The 25,050-nt window shown below is 43.7% G+C and overlaps 1 protein-coding gene across 1 annotated transcript in view; it reads right to left on the bottom strand.

Moving 5' to 3' along the window:
* Positions 1–8,349: 8,349 nt before the first annotated feature.
* Positions 8,350–25,050, bottom strand: part of LOC104495943 (double-stranded RNA-specific editase B2-like) — a 46,500-nt gene continuing 29,799 nt past the window's right edge. The window contains exons 5-7 of the mRNA XM_010138997.1: positions 17,947–18,128; positions 11,391–11,569; positions 8,350–8,526 (exon numbers count right to left, since the gene is read on the bottom strand). Coding sequence (XP_010137299.1) covers positions 8,350–8,526; positions 11,391–11,569; positions 17,947–18,128 — 538 coding nt within the window. The remainder of the gene's footprint in view (positions 8,527–11,390; positions 11,570–17,946; positions 18,129–25,050) is intronic.

Below are 25,050 nucleotides of genomic sequence, written 5' to 3' on the forward strand. Positions count from 1 at the left end.
GGGGACCACACTAAATTGTCCTTTCCATCTTCCCGTGAAGGTCTGTCTAATATTACCTGCAATGGCTGAATAAAGCTTTTCTCCTATGAAAACTGGAGGAAGGCTGACAAAAGAGGAGAGAAATTAGCAGCAGGAGTAAAGTATGGCACTCCCTGACCAATCCCATAAGCACTAAAATGCTTCACCAGTTTAATGTCATTTCACAGCATAATCTTCAGTTAGCCTTGTCTGGAGATACTAGCGGGCTGCTTTGGCACTCAGTGGTGCAAATCATTGAGTTGCACTGTGAAAGTACAAGGAAAGGGAATGATGAAGTGTTTTCATGTACCTTTTTCATGTGACCTTAATCCCCGAATTCCCTTCATAAACTGAATTCTGTTAGGTTGCACTGGTCTGAGTCCTTTGAAACCAATAGATTCACATTAAGGTGGCCAAATTTTACCTTAGTGATACAATCCCACAGTGTACTGAGTAAAAAAAAATCTTTTTTGTATGTTTCACTGGCACTTTTGGGATAGAATGATCACCACATCACCCCTTGAATGAAGAAGATGTTATTTTCAGAAGGATGCAGTCTTCACTTTTGCCACGGTTCTTCAAGAGATACTAGTCGGAAATGAGACAAATAGGTGGACAAATTAACTGCTCCTGCTCTTGGTCTCACCCCTTAATTAACCAAACAACAAGATCATAGAATTTTTTAGGAAAGCCACACACTGAAAGCAGAGCTGAACTTGTACAGTGAATGTTTCAAATAATGAGAAAGGTCCTTCAAATATATTCCCACGTGTTAGAGGGTCGAAGAGTTACTGGGTCAGATATGAAAAAAATTGATCTGGGAAATGCCGAGCCACCACAAGGAAATTCTAATGCAAAGGCCCAGGTGGCATTGATGGATGGTTCTGGTTTTCCAGTGAGTACAGATGTGTACTAGGAACCCAGTTTTGGCTCCCAAGTTGAAACATGGGTTTGGTGTCAACCTAACCGTGTTGCTTGCTGCCAGTAATGACCCTTTCAATGATTTCAATGGGAGCAAAATTACATTAAGAACAAACTCCCTCACCAAACTTCTAAATACATACAACACCTGTTACTCAACCAAAAAAACTTATGTCTAGAAGGCTTTCTTTGAAGACTTTGAAAATGTTCACACTTAATTTTAAAAGCAGATCCATCTTTTTCATCTATATATGTGTGTTCTTTTCTTTCAACTTGATACTATTAATACTCAAAACCCAGCTCCCTGTAACAAGGAATAGTTTTTGAAATGGAGAAACAGAAGGTCTTGTGGCTTGCAGACTCTTCAGCTGGGAGCTGCCTATGCATGCATGGTACTCTGAACGCAGGAGTCCAGATTCCCTCTCTCACCAGCGAGGAGAGGCCAGATCCTTGAGAGGGTGAGTTCTCCATGTCTCCTAGACGCTGTGTTAAGTAGCATGAATCACCTTATGGAGTCACTTTTCTCTCTCCAGGAAACTTAGAACACGGATTCAAACACCTATCCTCTGGGTGGATGAAGTGGTTAAGGTGAAGATGAAGGTCCTTGAACAAAGGCTGTCTGTAGTTAGGCTAGGGGTGCTGGGAAGGAAGGGAACCACACCTAAACCACTTCCTTCGTGGTATGACAAATACAGCCTGAGCTAACAGCTGACCGTGACTTTGAGGTTGTGAGAGAAGGAGGGTTAGCCACCCATTACTCTGTCAGAGCAACTGCTCAGACCCAACATTATGTACCATTCCTAATATCTTTATTTCCCTTTGGAGAAGGTGGTTTTGGTGACATTTCCTGGCTGTGAAGGCATCTGTTCAGAGACAGAGGAGAACGAACAGGACTTTTTCCTCTGCACAGCAGAACAAGACTTTAATGGTCTAGTGGAAGTAATTCTGTATTGCAAAGGCAGTTGATAAAATAGAACATAAACTTCTCTAATAGAGGATTTAATTAGCAGGAAAGTCAGATTGAATGAAGCGTTTGAGCAGAACTATTTCATTGCTGAAAAGGCAATGATTATTAACACCCTTTCTCTAAGGCCACATTATTTATTTGGGAGGCTTTGGATACCTAAGAAACCACACATGTATGTGTGCATGTGCTTCTATGTCTTTGTGTTGGGTTTGGGTTTGTTGGGTTGGGTTTTTTTTTTGCTTCCAAACAGACTGTCACTACAGTTTAAAATGTCTCAGATTTTCTCTGACTTCACCCAGATTTCCAGCTAAACTGGCGTATCCACATGATCAAGCTGAAACCAGACAAAGTAATCAGATCTCAGGGCTGGAAAGTAGGCACGACGGTAATGAATCAAAAGGCTTAAAAAGCTCTTAAATTGCTATTTCATTCTTCAACACACAAGCATGGCTATCAAGGTTTAACTGCAGCAGAAGGACTTATTTATTTTATTTGAGAAAGAGGCACTTCTCTGAAGCCCTCTATTAGTCGATATATCAGCTTGTTCCTGTTTTATGTTGTTGTTTTTCCAATATACAGTTGAAAAAGAAATAACCGAGCCTGACAACACTGGGGTGTACGCCTGTAAAGTTTTAAATGAGGTTCTGGTATTTAGCCTTTAAACTTAATGAAATTAAACACAGAATCCATCCATCCAATTTACCCTAATGAATGTTTTGTACTTGTTTGCAGCAGCCAAATCATGTCACGGTGTCTGCTGTGGTTGGGCGGTAGCAGCTACTTTTGGAGGAGAAAACAGGCTCGGAGCACCCTGCTGTGAACTCAGCCATGGCCATACTGCCAGGAGTGGGCGGAGGGGCTGCTAGGCTGCTGAGGAGCTCATGCAGGGACCTCCTCACCTCCACCCTTTGCCCTTCACAGCCAAAGCAGTTCTTGTTCCCCATATCTGCACCAGGGCTGGTCTCAGCACATCCCCTGCTATGCACAGCTTTTGCCAACTTCAGAATTAGGGCGTTTTTTAACACAAAAATAATGGCAAGTTCATCACCTGGAGAGTGGAAAGCAGCATATGCTGTCTTTGTACCGCTGTAACTTCTCTCCTTTCTGTTTAGGACAGTGCTATGCCACTGTGACCATTTTTACTGATACGGAACTAAAGTGTGTGTGAGGCTGTGGTGAGAGTGAGACTATGGGGTTTGCTTTACCTATACCCAGTTAAATCAGTAAAATTTATGCGTGTAAATACACTTTGAGATTTACAAATACTGGGAACTTGTTGCTTTTGTTACTCAAGCCAAAAATCCACCATGGGTGGCAGAATTGGTTCCGCTGTGATTTTTTTCCACATAGGCAACTTCACCCCACAAATTTTTTCTTCTCTCCCCTCCTCCTTATCCCACCCAAATACTTAATGGCGTAGAACCAAGCTAAGGAAGTGCAACTGCAGCAAAGTCTTAGCTTCAAAACAAAGCTATGCATAGACCCTTCCCTTCTATGCTGGAGAATGAAAGCCATGGGACAGCCTGTGTGGGTCCAGCACTGATATCCTCAACGTGAGCCAGCCAGTGAGCTGGTGGGTGTCCCTGTGAACTGTGGGGCTCAATTTCATCTTGGAACAAAGTCTTCACAAAGAGGAGGACAGGGAAATCTTCTTCTAGAGAACTCTCACTATTAGTGTGTTTATTCTTTGACAGTGGGTGCTTCTGAAAGGCTTTGGAAGCTTTGGTAACACTAGTGATCTCTACGAGGACTGGCTGAGGGAAATCACATCAAGGCACCAGGTGATGCTCATGCAATAGTGCATGTTAAACCTTCCTGTAGATGGTGTCATTTGGGCTCAGTGTGACTTCAGTCTGCTGTAGCAGAATACTGATAGTTTAAAGCAAGAATAAACCAAGACCACCTCACCAATGAAAAAAAAATCTGATGAGATGTACTGACTTCTTGTTCATCACTTTAGCTTTCTTAAGCAGCTTTATACAGCAAGTCCCACACAGTGTGATTTTGCAAAAATATATTTAATTTTTATTAAGGAAGACCTTTGAGTGTAACCTAGAAGGATCAACTTAGAGATGGACCCAGTTCACTTTTCTTCCAAGACTGTGTCCCTGTATGGCTTCTTCTACATGAGCAGGCACATTCGTCTCTCAATACAAGTGTGTGAGTCCTAGCATGCATCAAATCCAAACTGAATAAGAAGTATCTCTTTGGCCACAACAACCCCCTGCAACATTACAGGCTTGGAGAAGAGTGGCTGGAAATCTGCTCAGTGGAAAAGGAGCTGGGGCTGCTCGTTAACAGCTGACTGAACATGAGCCAGCAGTGTGCCCAGGTGGCCAAGAAGGCCAACAGCATCCTGGCTTGTATCAGCAATAGTGTGGCCAGCAGGAGGAGGGAAGTGATTGTCTCCTGTAGCAGGCACTGGTGAGGCTGCACCTGGAGCACTGTGTCCAGTTTTGGGCCCCTCACTACAAGAAGGACATTGAGGTTCTGGAGTGTGTTCAGAGAAGGGCAATGAAGATGGTGGTGTCTAGAGCAGAAATCTTATGAGGAGTAGCTGAGTGAACTGGGGTTGTTTAGCCTGGAGAAAAGGAGGCTCAGGGGAGACCTTACTGCTCTCTACAACCCAGTTGTAGATTAAGGGTTCGTTTGTTTAACGATTAACAGTCCTATGTGATCTGAGTTCAGACCGGAGCAACCCAGTTGTAGAGAGCAATAAGGTCTCCTCTCAGCCTTCTCAAAGGAGGTTGTAGAGAGGTGGGTGTTGGTCTCTTCTCCCATGTGACAAGTGACGGCATGAGAGGAAACAGTTTCAAGTTGCCCCAGGGAGATCTAGGTTAGATATCAGGAAAAATGTCTTCACAGAGAGGGTTGTGAAGCCTTGGAACAGGCTGCCCAAGGAGGTGGTGGAGTCCCCATCCCTGGAAGTATTTAAAAGACGTGTAGATGTGGTGCTGAGGGACTTGATTTAGGGACCCTGGCAGTGCAGGGTGAGTGGTTGGACTTGATGATCTTCAAAGTGTCTTTGAACCAAAATGATTCTGTGATTCTATGGTTCTATGTTGACTGTACTTCTACTGTAGGTATGTATAAAAATACATACTAGCCTTCTGGAGCACATTCAAATTGATTGCTAAAGCCACAGTGAAAAATGGTCAACAAACAGCGAAAGAACAATTTTACTTGGCATTTTATTCACTTAACAGAAACATTCACTTATCAGGTATCACTGAAGTGCAATTTACAGAACTTAGCAGCAAATTCACATATTTAAATTCAGATTTATTTTCCTTTGTTGTCTTTTTTCGTTTCTTTTTTTTACAAATATTACAAATGTACATCCATTAGTACAGTATTGCCATTCACTCATGCGTGTTATGTACAGAATCTTCACTAACGAATTACTACTGAGCAATTTTTCTGTTGCTTCAGGAAATGCTGCGTGTAGGTTCTGTGTGCTTCTGGGATGTGGTCCCATCGCACTCTATCACTGCACGTAACGAGAAGAAGTAGACATTTCAGGTCATATTCAACCCTAATGCAAGCAGGTGCAACTCCACCTTCAGTGAGACCAGCTGATGCCCGCTTGCAGTGGGTTTGGTTCCCACTACTAAATTCGTTCTGGCAGCTGAATCCTGGATTGCATTTATGTATTTCTTGCAACAAAGGCTAATTCAATCCCACCACACTTTTCTTTTTGTCCTCAAAAATAACCAGGCACGGTGTTGTGTTGTCACAGTAGCTGCAACACCGGCCTGTGTTGCTATATGTGTTAGTTGAGCTGATGTCATGCTGGGGCTGTAGGAGAATGGATGAGGGCAGAGAGATGTAAGGAGGAGCCGTTGAGGTCTCTTGTGTGCTAGATAACGACTAACTTGGAGAGGAAAAGTAGAAGACATTGTTTCCCCCTGCTTTGTGGATCTCCACATGAGAAACCTTGTCCTCCTCTCTGGAGCCCTGTGATTTCTCTCCCTCAGTGGGAGCATCCAGAGCCCCTGGGACCACCATTTCCAGTATCATCCACAGATTCTTTTCACCTCCAGTCTTGAGCCTGGCCCCCCACCCATCTGCTGCTCCTGTGGGCAGCAAAGGTGCCCAGATCACACTGGAGGTCTGCACCAGTGACAAATGTGTTAGAAGGCAGGACCATATGGAGATACCAGGAAGCTCCAGAACGTGCCAAAAATATTCTGAATGTTAATCAGAAGAGCTGATAAAGTGGTCAAAGTGGTTACCAATAAATGTTTCCATTACTGGAACATCTCAGGTTGGTAGGGGTTTTTTTTTTTTGTTGTGTTTTTTTTGTTTTTTTTTTTTTTTTTTTTTTTTTTTTTTTTTTTTTTTTTTTTTTTTTTTTTTTTTTTTTTTTTTTTTTTTTTTTGTAAGTATTTCTACTCTAAGGATATTTTTTTAAATATTTTTGGTAGTTAATATGGAATGTATTATTTTGCTGAAAAGGTTCTGGAAGGGGAGAGCTTTGTTTTATCTAATTTAAAAATTCTAGTTTATCACAATTGTTTTTATACAAGACACTATAGATACATCTTGTAGTGTATAATCTAAAAATAAAATCTCATCAAAATACTGTAGCTATTCTATTGTGGGCATCCATAAACAATGTATTTACTGTATATGGCTCTCCAAACATGATAAACCCTATACAAAGAGCATCTATCTTTATTGATAGGAACAGTTTCCCGTGTAAAGGAAATTACATGGAAAAATATGAGCCTGGTGTTATTTGAAAAGTAACTAAGCTTGACAGTTCTGAGAAAATACCAAGACAATTATCACAAATCAGTAGCAGCGTGTTATATACAGATTTAAATAGAATCACAGGAATAAAAAGAAAATAGTAGTTATATACCCGCAAATCCTGTCATTTAAAAAAACAAAACCTGAAACAAATGTACAGGGCATTTAAAGGCTGGTTCTGCAGTGGGTCTGTCAAAGCTCAGTTCTCCCATGACTGTATCTTCTGCATTCTGGTGAAGTTTGTGATGGTTCAAAGATGACATTATATCAGACCTAGCCACATTTATGAAGAAAATATTTAACTGTTGGGTGCTACTTGTCTCCAAACTGAGAAACCCCACCTTATTTTTCAGGCTGCAGTTGAACATGAATACTAATAATAACACTTGATATCTACACAGAGCTAGAATCTGAAGCTCTTGCATCGAGTAACACCTAACCCAAGCCTATAGTCCCGTCGACTGCACTTACATGGACTATATGGGGAGGTAAAACTCACTGCAAGAGTGAGAGAATGTGGCTTACACCGTTACATACGACCAGAGCATTTTGATCCTGCCAAGTTCCTTAGATGTGAAGCAGGCAAGCATTACTATCCCCATTTGAAAGGTGGAGAAACTGAGGCAGGAAAGAGCCTCAGTAAGTATCAGAAAGTACCAAATTCGCTCTCTCCTTTGGGATGTCTTAGCTGTGGCTACCCAATCCAGCAATGTTTCAGATGCATGGACCATCCTGAGCTCACCCTCAATTTGGAGCTGTGGGTCACCAGAAGACTGGAAATTTGAGGCTCTGGGTCCTGGCTCCAGCCTGCCTGGTTTTAGGCAGCTACCTTGAAGCTCCTGAGCTGAGAGTATCATCACACTGGTCTTCACCATCAGCCCCTGCAGAGCTGCAGAGCACCTCTGCAGGCTGCGCAGGGTTCAGCTGCTCTCTTAAAGAGCAACTGCATCCCAGCTGGTGTCTAAAGGACATGATGTGTGATGAACTGGGCAATTAAAATTTGCAGCATGCAGAATTCGTGGCCAGATTTGAAGACTTGTTGATAAGTGGTTTGTCCAAGTCATCAGAGGGAATAAGTGCAAAAACCAAGGGAATCCTGGTGCCTGCTTTGTGCTCAGAGTCAGCAGTGGAAAATGGAGTTTAAAACCGCTGCGTATCTTTGAAGTCCAAACTCTTTCTTACAGATTTAGTCAGCTAACAGGAGGATTTTTGCATAGAGGTTAGATACCTTTTTTGTGGATGATTCTGGATGCTCTGAGACCTGCTGTCACGCTCTGTGCCTGGAGTTCTTCCATCTTTGCTTACTATTTTCCATTATTCAGTGATGACTCTTGCACTGGTTGTGTGAGGAGAAACAAGCTCTATTTTGGATCAGACAGGCAGCCTGCTAACACCTCAGATCGGTAATAACCAACAGCAATAAACAACGAAAAGCAGAACCCTTGTGGGGGTGGCATAATAATCTGGGCAGATACATTCTTGGGAAGGGATCATGAAAAAGCAGTTTTCTAAAGTTGAGTTCAGTGCATCAGACACATTTCTATTTACGTATTTCCAATACAGAATTAATATTCCTATGGAGGTTGCTATTAAATCTCAAACTGCTTCAATTCTCTCGGCTCACGCGTCCTGCCTAACCTTCTCTGCTGTTGATTTGATCCAGTCATGTAGCAAAGGTGTCAAGCGATTTATACAGTTAGTAGGAACTGATCTTGCTCTGGGGGTTTCTTCACCCAGGTGCCCAGACCGGCTTTCTGAAACGCTTTAAACAGCTGCTGCTTGACAGACTGGTATGTCTGAGCCACCAGCTTTGCCTCGCTGTACACTGATGGCATGTCTCCATGGCTTGGTATTCGTGTGCTCAGCTGCAGAACAATAATCAGGGAAGAGGAAAAAAATAAAATAATAATAATAAAAATCAACCAACGAGCCAAAAGAAACAGGAGGCTTCAGGAGCTGTATAATCTGCCCGTCTACATTTCATAAGCAACAAACTATCACTGTGCTTTGAGTGTTTGCTTTTGATTTACAACAGAAAACCAAGGAAACAATAAATGCCTGTGACATGTTTTTGAGGCATTGAGAAGAGGAACGGGGTAAACAGCTTTGCCTTGGGGGGGCATAGGCAGTAGCAAATCTTGGTGCATTTTACAAAGGCAAAACCCTACTTCTCAGTTAAGATGATTTTTAGGGACAAGAAAGGGAAGAATGCTTTCCGGGGATCTTTAAAGACTGTGTGCAGTTTAGCCTGGGGAGTGAAGCAGCTCAGTGCTTCCATGTAATACCAAGAGACACAAGAAGGAGAGTCCCCTCCCACACTCTCCTCTTTTCCCTCTTTAATCTGTTACTGTCAGAAATGCTGTGAAACCTGCCCCGGACAGGACAGAAATCAGGTGCCAGCATTCATGCTGGTGCTGAAAAACCAAGTGGTCTGTGGGGACACCGGCACCACCCGTTGGGAGCTGCCTGGGGAGACAATGCCACATATCCACTGCCCCTCATCACCCGGAGCACACACATGGGAGCGAGCACCCTTTGCTTTGCAGGAGGACTAAATAAATGACCTCCTCTGACCTGCCCAAGTCTTAACAGTGCCGAACAGGCAGCGAGGCTTTGACATTATATGAAAGAAACTGAAGTCTGGAAAATGCCTTAGAGCAAGCAGGTGGATGAAAGTCCAGTTCTTACAAGCCAGGGAAATAGCACCGGGCAGGAAAACACACCCTCAAAGCACAGCCCGGTGAGCCCACAACAGTCTTTTTCTTCTCTCGAAAGAGGAGAGATGCTGAAAGACAGATTAAAGGAAGAGGTGAATGCTCAGCCTGAGATGAGCGGCTCCAGTCCACGTGGTGCCAGCAGACTGTGGCACTGCTTTGGCCAGGAGTGTGTTGGCCCAGCAAAGAAGCTGCCAGCCTGGGTGTCAATGGGCCACAAGCTGGCCCGGCTGGTAGTGGCTTCCCTCCAGCTGCCCCTTTGTTCCCCAGAGGTGGTCGCCGATGACATTATCAATTTTTTTTTTGTTTTGTCAAAAGCAAAGTGCCCTGCTCAGCCACAAGTTAGTCCCTCCTGCTCACCCCAAGCCCATTACTGGTGTGAGCCAGGTGCAGTCCAGCTCTCCCAGCCGTTGTCCTGGCCACAGTCTGCCCTGCAGCCCAACTCGACCCAGGTTTTGTTCCCGTGAGGGTCCCTCCATTTTGGGGTCATCAGGAGTGCTTCTCACCCCCCGTTTCCTATGCCACCTGCTGTGCAAGAAATAAGCTGGGATCAGTGCCAGCAAACTGTGACTGAGCTCTGGGCATGAAGCCCAGGTTGGTTGGTCCCTTCTGCTGCCCTTCAGGCTCAGGGTCACTGCAAGGACAGGTCATGCCACTGCCTGGGATCGGACAAGTCCCACCAGACTCTTTCTCTGGAGCCTCCTGCAGAGAACAACCACCCCTTTGAGCTTGTCCGCCCACACCCCCTCCCTGCCTGTCCGTCTGCCTTCCTGATTGACTTTGTTGGTAGAAGTGGCTCTGGGCTTCCCTGCCATCACCCTGACTTGGTTTTTTCCACTTGTTTCCCAATAGGAAAAAAGTTTCTTCACTTAATAAAATATTTTTTTCTTGTCCTCATCTTCTCCCACTCTACTGGACTGCAAGATAATCCTCGACAAGCCTCCTTATAGCAAATTAATATTCCAGCAGTGAAGATATGTGAGCTGAAGAGACATTGCATTTTTCCTGCTGCTCCTCCTGGAAGTGGTGGGATCAGGCTCACCACCTTCCATGTCTTTCCCTCTCCCAGCACTTCTTGAAGAGTCAGGCAAGAGGAGAAATGGTGACTCGAGGACCGGGAATAATTAGAGGAAAATTTCCTTATTCCACATCAAGCTTCTTCCTACGTGTCTTGCATCCCACCCTGTAGTTTTTGGCCATCCTTCTGTCCTGACTCTGTCTCCAGTCTGGAGGAAGTAACTGAAGTGTGAGGACACTGATTTCAGTGCCATTTCAAGCAAGGTTTGTTCATGGCTATCTTCCCTAGCGAAAGTAGGGCTGTGAAGGGGTGAGGGCCATTTTAATGAAGCACAACCAGTAGTTTCAATGCCATTAAACTGTATTGCTGCTGAGTGTAATGAAATTGGAGAGCCTTCAGCACCAGGCCACTCACCTGGAGAGGAGCAGCTGTATCAATATATGGATTTATCAGCACATCTGGGAGAGCGGGGAGGAGGAGGGGAATTGGCAATCCATAGCACCTGCTTTAGTCAGCTAATGGGTGAGATTGGGAGTGACTTAGGTTTGGAGTGTAATCCCCTGTGGAACATTGAAGTGAGGTATATGCCTCCAAGGCAATGAGAAATACTTGCCTCAGACCTGTAAGACTTAGTGAGTTGAAAACTCTACTTAGAATCAAAAGGATACTTGGAGTGAGATGCATAAAAAATTACAAAGTTGTGCTTATACGGATGATTCTCACTCTCTTGGCTTTTGACTGTTCATCTGAGCATGGCTCCACCGCCAAGACACCCAGAACACCCTTGTCCCCTTCAAACCCACCTGGGTTTCTGCCCTTGGCTTTCTCTGGACTCTCAGCTCCCATAGCTGGCCCTGCAGGCCCTACCAGGAGGTACATGGGACACCTGTGGAGGCTGCAGCTTCAGCATGAGATATTGCTAAAACAGGGTTTACTCTGGGGTAAGGGCTAGCCACCTAGGGCTGGCGTGAGTGTCTTCTCAGTGCAGCAGACCTACCTTGCCATAAAGCTTTGCCCATCGAGTGAAGAACATGTGCTTGCAGAGCCGTGAGGGACTCCCGCAAGTCCTCTTCCCCGTTGTGGCGTTGATAACTTCCAGGTCAGGGTTCCCCACAATCCAGTTCACACTGAAGCTGGGAGATTTTCCAGGCTGACGAGCATCAGTGTGGCTAACCCCTGGCAGGAGAGAAGGGCACCAGTAACATCCAGTGTTCAAAATCTTCAGAGACTGCAAACATGTGCTGGGTCATTGTGGCACATGAGACATCCTCAAGTGAACAAGCTGGCATTGTGCACTGCATGTGCTTTTGTCACCACCGGTTAAATATTACCAGGCCGAGTACCTTAGTGAGACATAATTTAGCAATTCCTATAGATCTTTTTCCACCTTGCAGGCAAACCTTTTGTTGGCCTAAGGAAAGCCATTAGATCGCACTGCATACTATTGACAGCAGCATGACAGTTGCTGAGTGAAATCTTTCAGGAAGGTTTTAATAACCGGATAACTGGATTTTAAAAGGAACTAAGCAGCAAAGTACTTTTGCCATGAGTTCCTCCAGGTGAGCTTTCCACCATCCAGCGTATTTGTCTGCTATTAACTGTGGGGGCCTTCACTGGTGGGAAGTCTAGATCACAGGGGTTATAAACACGGGATAAGAAAATACAAACCCAAATCCGAGCTAATAATGACCTTGTAGACATCACAGACCTACACAGAAAACTCTTGCTCCCCACCTTGTGTCTGCCTGCAAGATTCCTAGCCTGTATGGGTGTAACAGTATCTTCAAGAGCTAGCTAATGTCCTTACAGCAATATTTTGGACACCTTTATGTGGAATGAATCTTAATTAATTTTAGACAGCTACAATGATGATGTTTTCAGTAACCTGGGGTGACTGCATGGTCTTTGTCTCATTTACATGGCCAGTTTTGGACATCTGAATCACATACTGGAGTCCACTTTCTCATGGGTGAGATCTCCCTTGGCTCTGAATGCAGATTCATAGAATCACAGAATCATTTTGGTTCAAAGACGCCTTGAAGATCATCAAGTCCAACCACTCACCCTGCACTGCCAGGGTCCCTAAATCAAGTCCCTCAGCACCACATCTACACGTCTTTTAAATACTTCCAGGGATGGGGACTCCACCACCTCCTTGGGCAGCCTGTTCCAAGGCTTCACAACCCTCTCTGTGAAGACATTTTTCCTGATATCTAACCTAGATCTCCCTTGGGCAACTTGAAATTGTTTCCTCTCATCCTGTCACTTGTCACGTGGGAGAAGAGACCAGCCCCCACCTCACTACACCTCCTTTCAGGTGGTTGTAGAGAGCAATAAGGTCTCCCCTGAGCCTCCTTCTCTCAAGGCTAAACAAATCCAGTTCCCTCAGCTGCTCCTCTTAAGATTTCTGCTCTAGACACTTCACCAGCTTCGTTGCCCTTCTCTAAACATACTCCAGCACCTCAATGTCCTTCTTGTAGTGAGGGGTTCAAAACTGAACACAATATTCAAGGTGTGGCCTCGCCAGTACTGAGTACAGGGGACAATCACTTCCCTCCTCCTGCTGGCCACACTATTGCTGATAGAAGCCAGGATGCTGTTGGCCTTCTTGGCCACCTGGGCACACTGCTGGCTCATCTTCAGCCGGCTGTCAACCAGCAGCCCCAGGTCCTTTTCCGCTGGGCAGCTTTCCAGCCACTCTTCCCCAAGCCTGTAGTGTTGCAGGGGGTTGTTATGGCCTAAATGCAGGACCCCTTACAGATCAGGGTTGTAAGGTCAGATGTGAATGGGTACATGAGAGAAAGTTATTTTTAATCACGTAAATTCCTGTCTCTTCTTAAACATTTAATGTTGTTAAAGCTTTCCTCGACTCCTGTCACTTTCTCATTGCTTGTATCTGAAACAAGAGAAGGATTAGTCTTTGCAAGGAAATAAAAGGAATAAAGAAAGTGGTTGTTTTATTTTCCAGCACACAATAAAACCAACCAAGTGACCTCTGCCTTGCCCTGCTCATTAGTGCTTTTGGGAGCAAAGAATCAACACTGGGAGCTTCCAAGGCTGGAAAAGACAGAGTGACCTGAGGCAGTTTGAATATTTTTGATAATGTGTTCATGGGATGATGTGTCTGGATCCAGCTGTTGAGTCCCTCTCTCCTAATTTGCTGTGAGGGCCACTAGCCTGAAAACCTGGACAACAAAAGCCAGTGTGGTGAGCAGGCAGGTGGAGACCGTGCTGGTGGGCAGTAGCTGCTTGGCAAAACCACCCCAGCACAAGCCAGCACCAGGGTTCAATCTCTGTTTCCAAATGCCAGCTCCCGCCAGAGCCCCTGCCTGCAGCATCTCCAGCAACAGCTTAAGGTTCACACAGCTTAATGGGACCTGCTTTTTTTGCTACAGGATGGAGGGCAACAGAGGAAGATCCTTTGCATTTTCTGCTGAAGGGTTTCAATGAACTTTTACAGAGAGGGAGAAGTACTGATACAGGCTGTTCAGAGAGGAAGAGAGTAAAGAGGAGAGTCAAAAGCCCCTCCTTTCTGAAGTACCCCTTCTCCCCTTCTTGCTCAGGGATCTCATTTTGGGAATAGATGCGCACCATGAGCACCTGCTGATCTCAGGCAGAACGGGAGGAGATGGGAGCTGGTGGGAATGCAGCACCTATCACCGTGTTCAACACGCTGAGTTTGGTAAGCCCCTGAGAGAGACCACAGGAGAAGTGGAGGGCAGTGCAGGGTCAGTCGTGGCAAGGATACTGCCTCTGTAGGAAGTTTCTGCCTTCTGCATGGGACCTCTCAGCGTCATGGGAAACAACAGTGAGAGACATGCTCCCTCTTTCCTCCTGTCGCCCCTGCTCTGGGAGGGAGTTGCAAGAGCTAGATGGGACTGAGCACGGATAGAGAGAGAAAGCTGGCCATTGAAGGGGAAAAATATATGGCACAACCAGTTCATAGCTGGCAAATAGGTGGCAAAACTGGAATTGAAGAAATCACCTCAGTTACTGCGACTGAGCTTGCTACCATGTGTAGAAGAGAATTATAGCTAAGTCATAACCTCATCCAGGATTTGTAAACACATTCATGTTGTATTAATACCTCTTTCAATTTCACTCCTGCCCCTGAGATAACAGATCAGTCTGCATCTAAAACCTCGGTTCACCTAGGCAACAGGATATAAACAGAGACCTTGAAAATCAGATAGCTCTCTGGTGCTATTCAAACGCCTCTCTGCAGAACAAGATGCAAACAGATCAAAATCAGCTCTTTGGCACTACACACCACTCTGTCAAGATACACCCAAAAGCTTAGAGAACTGAGTGCCAAAAAACACGATAGCCAACACCCTGCCGTGCAAAGTGCCCACAGGCCACTAAAACAATAAAAATGTTGTGAAAACACTGACCAGAGGAAAAGAATGAAAGGCTGCATGAGGACAGAGCAGGCTGTGGGTGCCCATTAATGGGGAGATGGGGGTTGTACTCTCCTGGGACCTCCCTCTGCTCTCGGTGGATATTTGGGAGAGCTGGGAGCTTGCCCCAGTGCCTGGAACACCGCTGTGTTGGTTTGGCTTTCCTGCTTTCTCTTGCCAGCTATCATATATAAGTACCCATATTTAAGCAAGAGAAGACGCTTTAAAGAAAATGTTATGAGACTCATGACAGATGCAAATATAGAGCCTAGATAAATCCTCTTGTTGTTTTTGATCTTTTTTTAAACACTTGTTTCATGTTTTTCTTTTGACAAATAATTGTTCTGATTTTAGTTGAAAGGTAACACCCAAATAATCTAGATAATTTCCTCTACTTCATGTAAAATGTCCTTCTTAAAACCAACACAACAGAGAGTACAATAGGAGCTCATAGAAACTGGAAGGAAAAGAAAAGTCTTTGTACAAATAATATGAACTTGAATATCATGGGATATGAACTGAAATCTGTCCACATTCTCCTCTCTCCTAGCAAAGCCTCATGGATTGTCAGGATACCATTTAGAATGGCCTCAATATTGAGAGAAAAGGAAATAAAAATGACACAGGATTTTTCTTTCTTGTAAAAAAATATACTCAGGAGTAATTGCAATGAATGAGTGGATTTCCTTCTGGTTGGGACTGGTGGAAGTGGAAAACCTCACTGATTATTATTCTGTGGGGCCAAGGAGTTATCTTAGGATATCTCACCCCACACTATGACTTGAGTCTCTACTGCAACGTTTGTACCGTTGTGATCAATTGACAAAATAGGCATCCTTATAATTGAAGGACTCTTCCAATTTGAAATCACTGGCTGGTCTGATCCCTGACAGGAGTGTGGGAGGTGGAGTTGCCTGGCTGAGGTTGCTGGGGTTTGGTCTCTAAAGCATTTGCTTTGGCTTTTGCAAGGTGCCCACCTCCTTAGTCACTGGATATGCCGTCAGCACCATTTTCCAGGTGAGAGATATGCAGCACAAGACCAAGCAATGTAAGTTTTAAGCAGTATCGGCTCCCTTGGATTTGTGGGGGAGGGAAGATTACAAATAATGACTTTAGAGACAAAAACAATTTGGACAGAGAGAGACAGAATCCTCCCACTGCTTTTCCTGGGCTGAAGAAAAACCCACAACCACAACAAAGCTTTTCCAAACAGAAGTCTCTGGGAAGAAGCAAGCCAGCTGTGAAACACGCAGATATTTAAAGTGACACAAGGACCCTCCGATACATTTCTAACTCCCTTGAAATCTCTGGCAATGACTCTTGGACATAAATAATGCAGCTGGGCTAAATATGAGCCATTACTCTTACTCTACAAGGGCAACCCAGCAAAACAATAGCTATTCTGTGGTTAAACCTCTTATTAAATCCCTTATTTCATTTTCAGTCCTTCAACAGTTCAGATGGGTTTCCCTGTATGTCCTGAAGACACAGTGAAAGCAGATGTGATTTGGATCTTAATGTATGGAGGGGCTTATAGTGAGTTAGGGCTGGCAAAGGGAGCCCCAGCGGGAGATGCAGAGGCTTCTGGCAAACAGAGATGTGTTACCAAAATAACAACCAGGTTTGGGAAATAGGGAGATTTTTCCAAACTGACTTCAAGTCCTTTCTTCCCACCCATGATGTGGAGTGGGAAGGAAGATGGGGCTGACTTATGCCCTTGCTGGACCAGAGCAGCATAGGGGTGGGAGGGAGCATGGGGAGGAGGAACAGAGTTTCCTGCATACTTGCATTGCAGAATCTTTCTCTAGCTGTACTGAAGAGTTAAAAAATGGAGATAAGCTGTTCAAATAAAGATAAGCCTTTTGACCTACTCACCTCATAACACGTATGTGTACATTGCACTCGCCAGATGTACTAAACCACACAGAACCTGAGAATTTCCCCAGTGGCTAAACTATCACTTCTTCCTCAGTCAAACAAATTTTGTGACAAGGACAAGTTGAAAAAAAAAAAAAGAAGAAAATGAAATAGATAAAATAGCACTCTCCTGATTAAGGACCCTATAGGACTTTGAAAGGCCATGGTGTACTCCACTAAAGCATCCTGTCTTTCCACCTCTGTAACCCTGACAGAGGTTTTTCTCAGGGAATCCTTCTGAAGAACAATTATCAGAGTCTAAAAGTCATATGAGGGTCTAATTCTGTGCAGAACTGGTGGTCATTAGCTCTCACATGCCTCACGAGAATCTGAATCACAGAATCACAGAATCACAGAATCATCCGGCCAGAAGAGACCCCAAAGATCACCGAGTCCAACCGTCGCCCTCACACCACCAGGGTCCCTACACCATGTCCCTCAACACCAGATCCACACGATTTTTAAACACTTCCAGGAAAACATTGAAGACTGTGAAATTTTGCTGGAATGAGGACACAGCTGCTGCCTGGCTGGTGGTTAAGGAACTGGGAGTCAGGGAGATGGAGAAGAAAGGACCAGAGTCTTGGGGTATGGATGGGGGCTGGGAAGAAGTGGTGGCAGTAAGAGTAGCCCAAAAGATAGCTGGAAACCATGGAGATGCTCACATGACAGGCAGCAGCATCGTCAGATGGCAGCAATTAATCCCCAAGGTCTGCTGAGCAGACAAACAGCCCTTTTCTCGCGGCCTTCTGCTCTGAACATGATGGCTAACCAATGGCGAAGGAACAGGACTCTGGGTGAGGGCTATGGAGATCAGGGCTGCATGCATAGGGCCAGAGATGCGAGGGCTTGTTTTCCATGTTTGTGTGCTTGCTAGGTGAGGGAGAGTGGGACAGGAGAGAGCTAAACCTAAAATTTACTGAAAACTTCCTCTCTGGTTTCTAGAGATCTTTCACTTAGCCGTACACTTTTCCCCATTTTGAGCAGTCTTTGTTCAGTCTTAGTTTTCCTAGTCAGCTTACATCCACTACTGATCCTTTTGTGGTCACTGCATATGAAAAAGGAACTGAATTTAAATGCATCAGTTTCTTCGTTCTACAAATTCATACTCTGCAGGAAAAAAAGAATGCATGGGCTAACAGTTTACTTACAAACAAGTAAACTTCCCTGTTGGTGACTGGCACAATTAGTGCTGGGAGAGGGGATCATTTGTCTTGCAGGCAGGTGTTTGCTTACCACTGAGAAGCAGCTGATTGCGCCGGTATGAAGCTGGCAGCTGACCAATGTCTTCTATTCTATGGCTCATTACCCGGGAAAGGTGACCAGTGTGACAGAGGCTTCCCACAATGATGCTGTGCAAGTACATGGGTTCGATGAAGGAGCTGAGGAGAGCACCTTGGAGCCCAAGGATATTCCATCTGGAAAAGAAATTCAGGAGCAATAAAACGTGCGGATGGAGGAATGGCCACAAGAGAGCAAATCAGCAAAGGCCAGCACTTGGTTGGAGAGATGAGGAATGAAACCATTCCTGTCCCTGTCCTATGGTGCATGAAATACTGAACTGTTGTCTTGTTATACACCCGGGGACTGATTCCTTCTCTACAATCTTTTTAGATTACTGTGACACTGACTTAAGGGATGTGTTTCTGTCTCGCGTTATTGCAAACGGAGGCCTTTTGTTGAGAGCTAGTCTTTATAAAAGCATTTTCTGTTTGACGAATGTCTATTAGCATGTCTTTAGCATTTAGTTTTTTTTCATCTATAATTTTACGCTTGCAAAGGTAGAGTAAAACGAGTGCTTTTCTTATTCTACCATTTGTCATACATTAGTAACACCCTCTAGTCATACCTCCAAGATAACATGTGACTAGGGTGGCCAAATTTCCCACAAAATTTTTGTGAATGATATTCTAGAGCCTTACAGGCTGACGTTTCCTTGCACAAATGATCGTGCAGATATGAAGACATTTAGACAAATCAAATCCTGCTCCTGAACAGAAAAAAACCAAGTTACATGTTCAGCAATTTAGTTGTAACCAATAGTTTGACACGCTCTAAAGTGTTCAGAGTGATGTATATGTCTCACTCTGTTGCCATCTTAAAGGAGCAACAGAGTGATGGTGTAAACCTTGGTGCCTTTGATCTGTTAATGACTGAGCTCCATACTACTGATGTTGGATTAATTGCCAGAACTGTTCCGTGTTTTAATAGCCTACGAGTTTTTACATCAAGCTAGGCACAAAAATGACAGGATGCTCGTTCTAAATTCTTCAGGAGACAGGAAACTGGTTAATAAGTGGAAAAGTTAAGAAGGGAAAGAAGTCATGATGCAGTTATCTTTTTGCAAACCTATTTAGCTCATCCCGTCTAACAAGAAGTTGTTCCCCACCACACAAACACTAAATGCTCTCTTGCACTTGCACAGTATTTTTATATAAGTCAAGCGCTGTCAATCTGTTTGAATAGTTTTGAGTTCAAGAGTTCAGACTGAAAATGCTTCAGAAAATGTAGTTTTGGAGAGTGTATTTTGGCTCATTAAAAACCAAGACATTTGGAACTCTGTAGCTGACTGAAGGAAAAGGTAAGAGGTGCCTGCTATTTAAGGCAACATTCAGTAGCTGCCATGCTAAATAATGTGTTTAAAGCACAATCTCCATCAGCAGCAAGCATTATGTAGCTAATTTCTTACATCATTGTTCTTTTCATTAATTAACATTTCTCAACCGTTAGTGCAATTATTGCAGTGCCTCTGTGCTGTATGTCTCTTTTCATGATTAATAAGGAGTCATTATATTTCCCTTTCCTGAAGCAGTCAATTAACACGGAATACTTTCCATTAATTACTGAATGTTTAAAACCAGCATGCTGTACCTGGAGAGCAATCTGCTCTAGGAACCTGTGACACCAATTGCTTTAAAAAGTTCTCTTTAAATTTTATTCCAAAAACACAAGCAATTTAGCTGGCTATATTAATTTGCCTCCGAAGCAGGGCCGTGAATGAGAAACATCTTTTAATCTCATGCAAGAAAAGGCAGCCATCTGGCTGCTGAGGATTTCAGAGTCAGACTCTCCCTGTCTCCCTCTGTAAATGCAGGTCATTAAAGTAATGTGTTCATCTACATAAAACTCAAATGGAATATAAAAGGTAATATTTATATACAAACAATTTAGTCCCACAATTTAAACAGTCATTGGTTTTATGAAACATTTACTTTAGTCGATCAGATTTGCATAACTTCATTTGGGGGAAAAAAAAAGTATGGTCATTCCTGCAAATAACATCACTTTAAAAGGAAAGAACTAGCTGCCTCTTTGAGTAAATATCTTATCATGATGCAAAATTAATAATGCAAGCTTAAAAAATAGAGCCGAGTTCAGCTAACAGCACTATGCCTCTGACCAGCTTCTAAGGAGAGTAAAAAAAATTACACAGTGATATCTTTGACCAGATGGGAACTGGTAAGATATCAGTGTTGTTTTGAACATTTGACATTTCCTTAAAAAAACCCCTTGTATATTTGATTGAAGGAGAGAAAAAAGCAGCTAAACAGAAAAACAACATATGTTCAACAATATTTGAATTTTAGCAATATTGCACATCACAAGAGATCATTTGAGCTTTATTTACCAAAATAGGGGATTGTGTTCAGATCATAAATTACAAAGTAATAATGATTATTTAATTTACATTCTTTGCAAGAAACCTGCCTTTTCTTTACAGATATTTCTCTGCCTAATTATGAACATGTTCATCCCAGAGTAAAAAGGGATTCAGATGTCCGTGGAATTGCAGTATTTGAAATCATAGTATAAGCATGATCAGATCACAGAATCATAGAATCATTTTGTTTGGAAGAGACCTTTAAGATCATCAAGTCTAACCATTAAACCAGACCTGCCAGGTCACCTCTAAGCCCTGTCCCTGAGCACAACATCTGTATCTTTTTTAAATACCTCCAGGGATGAAGACTCCACCACTACCCTGGGCACCCTGTTCCAATGCTTTAGAACCCTTTTAGTGAATAAATTTTCCTAATATCAAGCCTAATCCTCCCCTGGAGCAACTTGAGGCCATTTTCTTTCATCCTATCACTTGTTACTTGGGAGAACTGACTGACCCCCACCCAGCTATAACCACCTTTCAGGTAGTTGTAGAGAGCAATAAGATCTTGTATTAAAAACATTTCACAAACATTAATTAATTCTCACAATGCTGCTCTGGAGTATACCCGCATTTTTATACACCCCAGGAAAACAGGGTAGAAAGGCAGTATGATTTGCTGAAGTGTACTGCGTTATTTGGAAGCAGAGCTAGAGTCCACATCTACTGGATACAACAATTATTTCTCAAGACAGCCCTGTGCTCCCCTCCCCCAAAAAAGACCCAGGCAGGTATAGGAGTCAATGAACCTTTCTTTATCAGCCATGGTCGGTTTTGACTTCAAGGTGTAAGTAAGTAAGTCAAATTGGACAGAGAGGCCAGATGAAAAAACAAGGGAGAAGAAGCATAACAAAGAATACAGGGCACAAGAGTGAGCTGTGCTTGATGGGCAGAAGGTTCTGCCCCAGAACCAGGCAGCATCCTATAGTAGGAAGGACAAGAGAAATCAGAAAAGATGCTGACATCAAGTAGGCAATATTCTGGGGGCACTGCTTGCTGGGTCTTCTTGAGCAATGCCAAGGCTGGTGTCCACTGTGGTGGTGGTGGGGAAACGGGATGAGGGTAATAACACTGCCACCTCTACGCTGGCCACTTCCCTTTTTGACACAGCGCTGTTTTAGCAACATTCAAAAAGAGATGAAAAAACAGAGAAGGATGGATCTTTGCTTTCAAGTCTAGCTCAGGTTGGGCAGAGTTTGGCCAGTTGTTTGTTTCTGGAAAGCAGCCCCGAGTCTGTGCATGAGTCCCATTAAGTCAGCACAAGTCCTAGGAAAGGAGGAGTCCTGTGCTGAGCTGGCCGAAACAACACTCTTAACGCTGTCACTCTTGTCCTCCAGAGCACAGGAAAAGCACATTAATGTTGGGGAAAATTTTTGGTTACTCTTCTGTCTTGTGGATAAAAAGACCTACCTTGGAGGGCTGCCAGTTCAGTATTTTGCATAATCAATAGATTTAACTGACAAATATTTGGGGAAGGTCTTTTATCCTGTTGTATTGTTCACCCCTTGACCAACATGGCTAATGCATTGACTCGGTCCTTTGATAGCCGAAGAGCTATGGGATTATTTGTAGGTAGATGATAGGGGAAGATCTGTCTGAGCAACAGTGAAACTGTCAAATAAGGGTGTTCATTTTTGAAAGAGCCATTTCTCTGTAGCCTAATTTTGGTTCATGAAAATAGCTGTGTTCCCATCTGTAACAAAGTGCTTTCTTAAAACGTGGCTTTTCAAAATAAAATTATTATTCAGAGCAATGCAGTGTTACATTTTGGCTCCTCAATATATCAAAGTGACTTTTCTCGCTATGAGGAAATATGCTGGATCGTTCTGAATTTTCCTAATTGTGCAAGATTTTAGGGGCTGTTTTCAAGGGCATGCATTTCTCTAATAACTTATATGCTGTGTGCCTCATAAAACCCCTTCCAATAAAGTGAAAATCAAACCACTGTTCCCTTAGTCACAAATCTTATTTAAAAACCCCAGAATCTTCAGCAAGCCGGATCAGTAAAACCAAATGTCTCCCTTTTTCGCTTAAATATGGGAGCTTTTGGTGCTTTAAATGGAAGGAAAGTATACCTTCCTTTTGTTCAAACAGCAGATATTACTGTACTGTTTACCAAGACAAAATCCCACGTCTGGTTTTCAATATAGATAATCCTTGAATAAATATATTTTTGCCTGTTTGTCAATCACGGAAATGCCAGTGACGAACTGGGAGGCATCCCAGAGCAGGCAGCTTTTCTTTAATTAGACGCTGTGCTCCCCTGGCCCTGGACACGGGGTGGTCTGGGGGTGAGCAGAGCCACCCCACCGCTCTCATGCTCCTGGCAGTCTGGGACCAGCAGCAAGGTGTGTGGGGAAATGTGTGCCCAGCTCACAGCCCCAGCCTCCGCACCTGCAGGCTGTTGTATCCTCTCACCACACGAGTTGGCTGCAGCCTCTCCCCTGGGCCAGGTGTAATATGGATGACAAAAACACTAAGCAAGGGGCTTGGGGGCAAACTTACAGGGGTGCAAAGGGCTGCAGCCTCGAGCAGATCTGCATGTGGCTCCTTGTCCATTGCTGAGATGTGATGTGACACCTGGAGCCCTTCGCTGAGCATTTCCAGCATCGGTTTGCACACAGCATTCCTCAGAGACGAATGATGACACGTCCTGCCCTCAAACCCCTTCAAAACTGAGATGTGGGGAAATTCGCACGGTGCTTCAAAATATCTCAGGGAACTGTGTCCACCTGCCATTGAAGCTTGGTGAGACTGAAGTGTCTCTTCAGGACCTTTGGAAACCTCGCCCCTTAAAGAGCACTGCATGATGAATTTCAAAGCTTATTTTATTAAAGCTTTTTATAAAAGACTTTTTTTTTTGGTCATTATTAAGAGCTTTAAGTCTTACCTGCTTGGCATGTTGTTAACCTCCTGTACCACAGTTTCTATTACCAATATTTCCAGCTATGCTTCACACAATATAAATTGTTATTCATGGTGGCCTGTGCTCAGCAGAACGCCTGTGGTGTTCCTATTTATACAACCATTTAGCTATTATTGGTTTGGAAACTGGAACTAGTGCATTAGTTTTTGATCTGTATTTTAACAGTAGGAGGTTTATATGTATTTTCTGGAACATACCTTGTGGTGAAAGATTTATATTGAAATCTCAGTCTCACAGAAAGGGGTTAAGAGAGAGAATTACAAATCATGTGCACAAATCATCTCTAACTGAAGATCTGGCTGTGTTAATTGATTTTCATTTACATTAATATGCAGCCTTTGAAGAAGCTTTTCTTAAGAGTTACCTTGTCAGGCTCAGTCTTCTGTTAACAATGGCTCTGGTGGACAGGCTAACACTAAAATAGATCTAAGAATGCCAATTTCTAACACTGACTTTTATGTGCTACATTTAAATACTGTTTAATGTGCTCAACTCATCTTGTAAAATGCTACTTCAGACTCCCACTGCTAAATCCTGAAAGAGTGCCTTAAGTCTACATTACCTTGCACTACTCTGAAGATATTCTCAACAAAAATTCCATCCTATTCTCTAGCTCGTGAGCCCAAATAATCCACAAACCTCAGCCATGGGACAAGAACAGGCTGTCAACACAGTAATGCAAAGTTTGGAGGTCCTTTGTTACCCTCTCTGTCATTTTACAAGTGAGGTATAATTTAAATGCTTAAGGTCTCGTTTAACCTCTGGGATTAATGCCACTGTTTTTGAAAAGTACAAGGAAGTGGATGACCATTAACCTGGTGGCAAGAAAACACACAGTCTGTTAAAGCTGACCTTTTGAGAAGTGGTTGTAAGAAAACAATTTTAAGGCCAGATCTTACCAAATAAACACTGAATTCTGACTTTTATTTGATGTACAAAGACAGTGGTTGTGAGGATTCTTCCCTCCAAATCCTGCGCCCTGCAAAGTATATTCTTGAAGCCTGCACCCTGCAAGGTGAGTTCTGAAAGGGAACAAGTGCCACGGCTCATACATTTACAAGTGTGTCTATACACTAATAAAGCGTGCAGGTGCAAGTTTGCTGCACAGAAACCTGGCATGTCTCCAAAGTAAGTGAGCTAGTGAGTGTGAACATGGTCTATCCTGGCTATGGCTTAAGGTCTCCAGCCTCCTTGCTAAGGTCTATCAAGAAAGAGGGTCTTGAGAAAGGTCTGCAGTGCACTGCAGAACTCAGACTCTAACGGGATACTCAGATAAGAACTAATTTTGTAATGAAACCTTAGTGTTGAGTGCTTGAACCAAGATGATAAATAAAATTTGCATGTGCATGGCAGCAGAGGTGATGTGATGACATAGGCCCCTACCGTGCTGTGGAACATCCTAGTGGCCTCCTCCCTGTGCTCCCAGCACTATTGCACTTCTCTGCCGAACTACGAGCAGTGGCAATCATTAAACCTTTCAGTGAAGCAAGAATTCAGAGGGGGAATGTCCTGCTATTTTGGATTTGGCAGAAATAATTTCTCTGGATTCTCTGGATGGAAGAAGAAGGGACCCAGATGCTGGCAATGAGATCTGTAAGCCTGGTGAGTTTGGAGCACAAAACTTTATATAGGTATGTGTTGTCAAACTGAGGGCAGGGTGGGCCTAGGGGATGAGCCATGATGGAAGGAGGATGTCCTGAAGCTCAGGCAGTATTTCCATGAATCAGAGGACAAAGCCTACGGAAGGGAAAGA

The sequence above is a fragment of the Buceros rhinoceros genome, unplaced genomic scaffold, assembly GCF_000710305.1.
Source record: "Buceros rhinoceros silvestris isolate BGI_N320 unplaced genomic scaffold, ASM71030v1 scaffold19046, whole genome shotgun sequence".
NCBI classification, from domain to species: Eukaryota; Metazoa; Chordata; class Aves; order Bucerotiformes; family Bucerotidae; genus Buceros; species Buceros rhinoceros.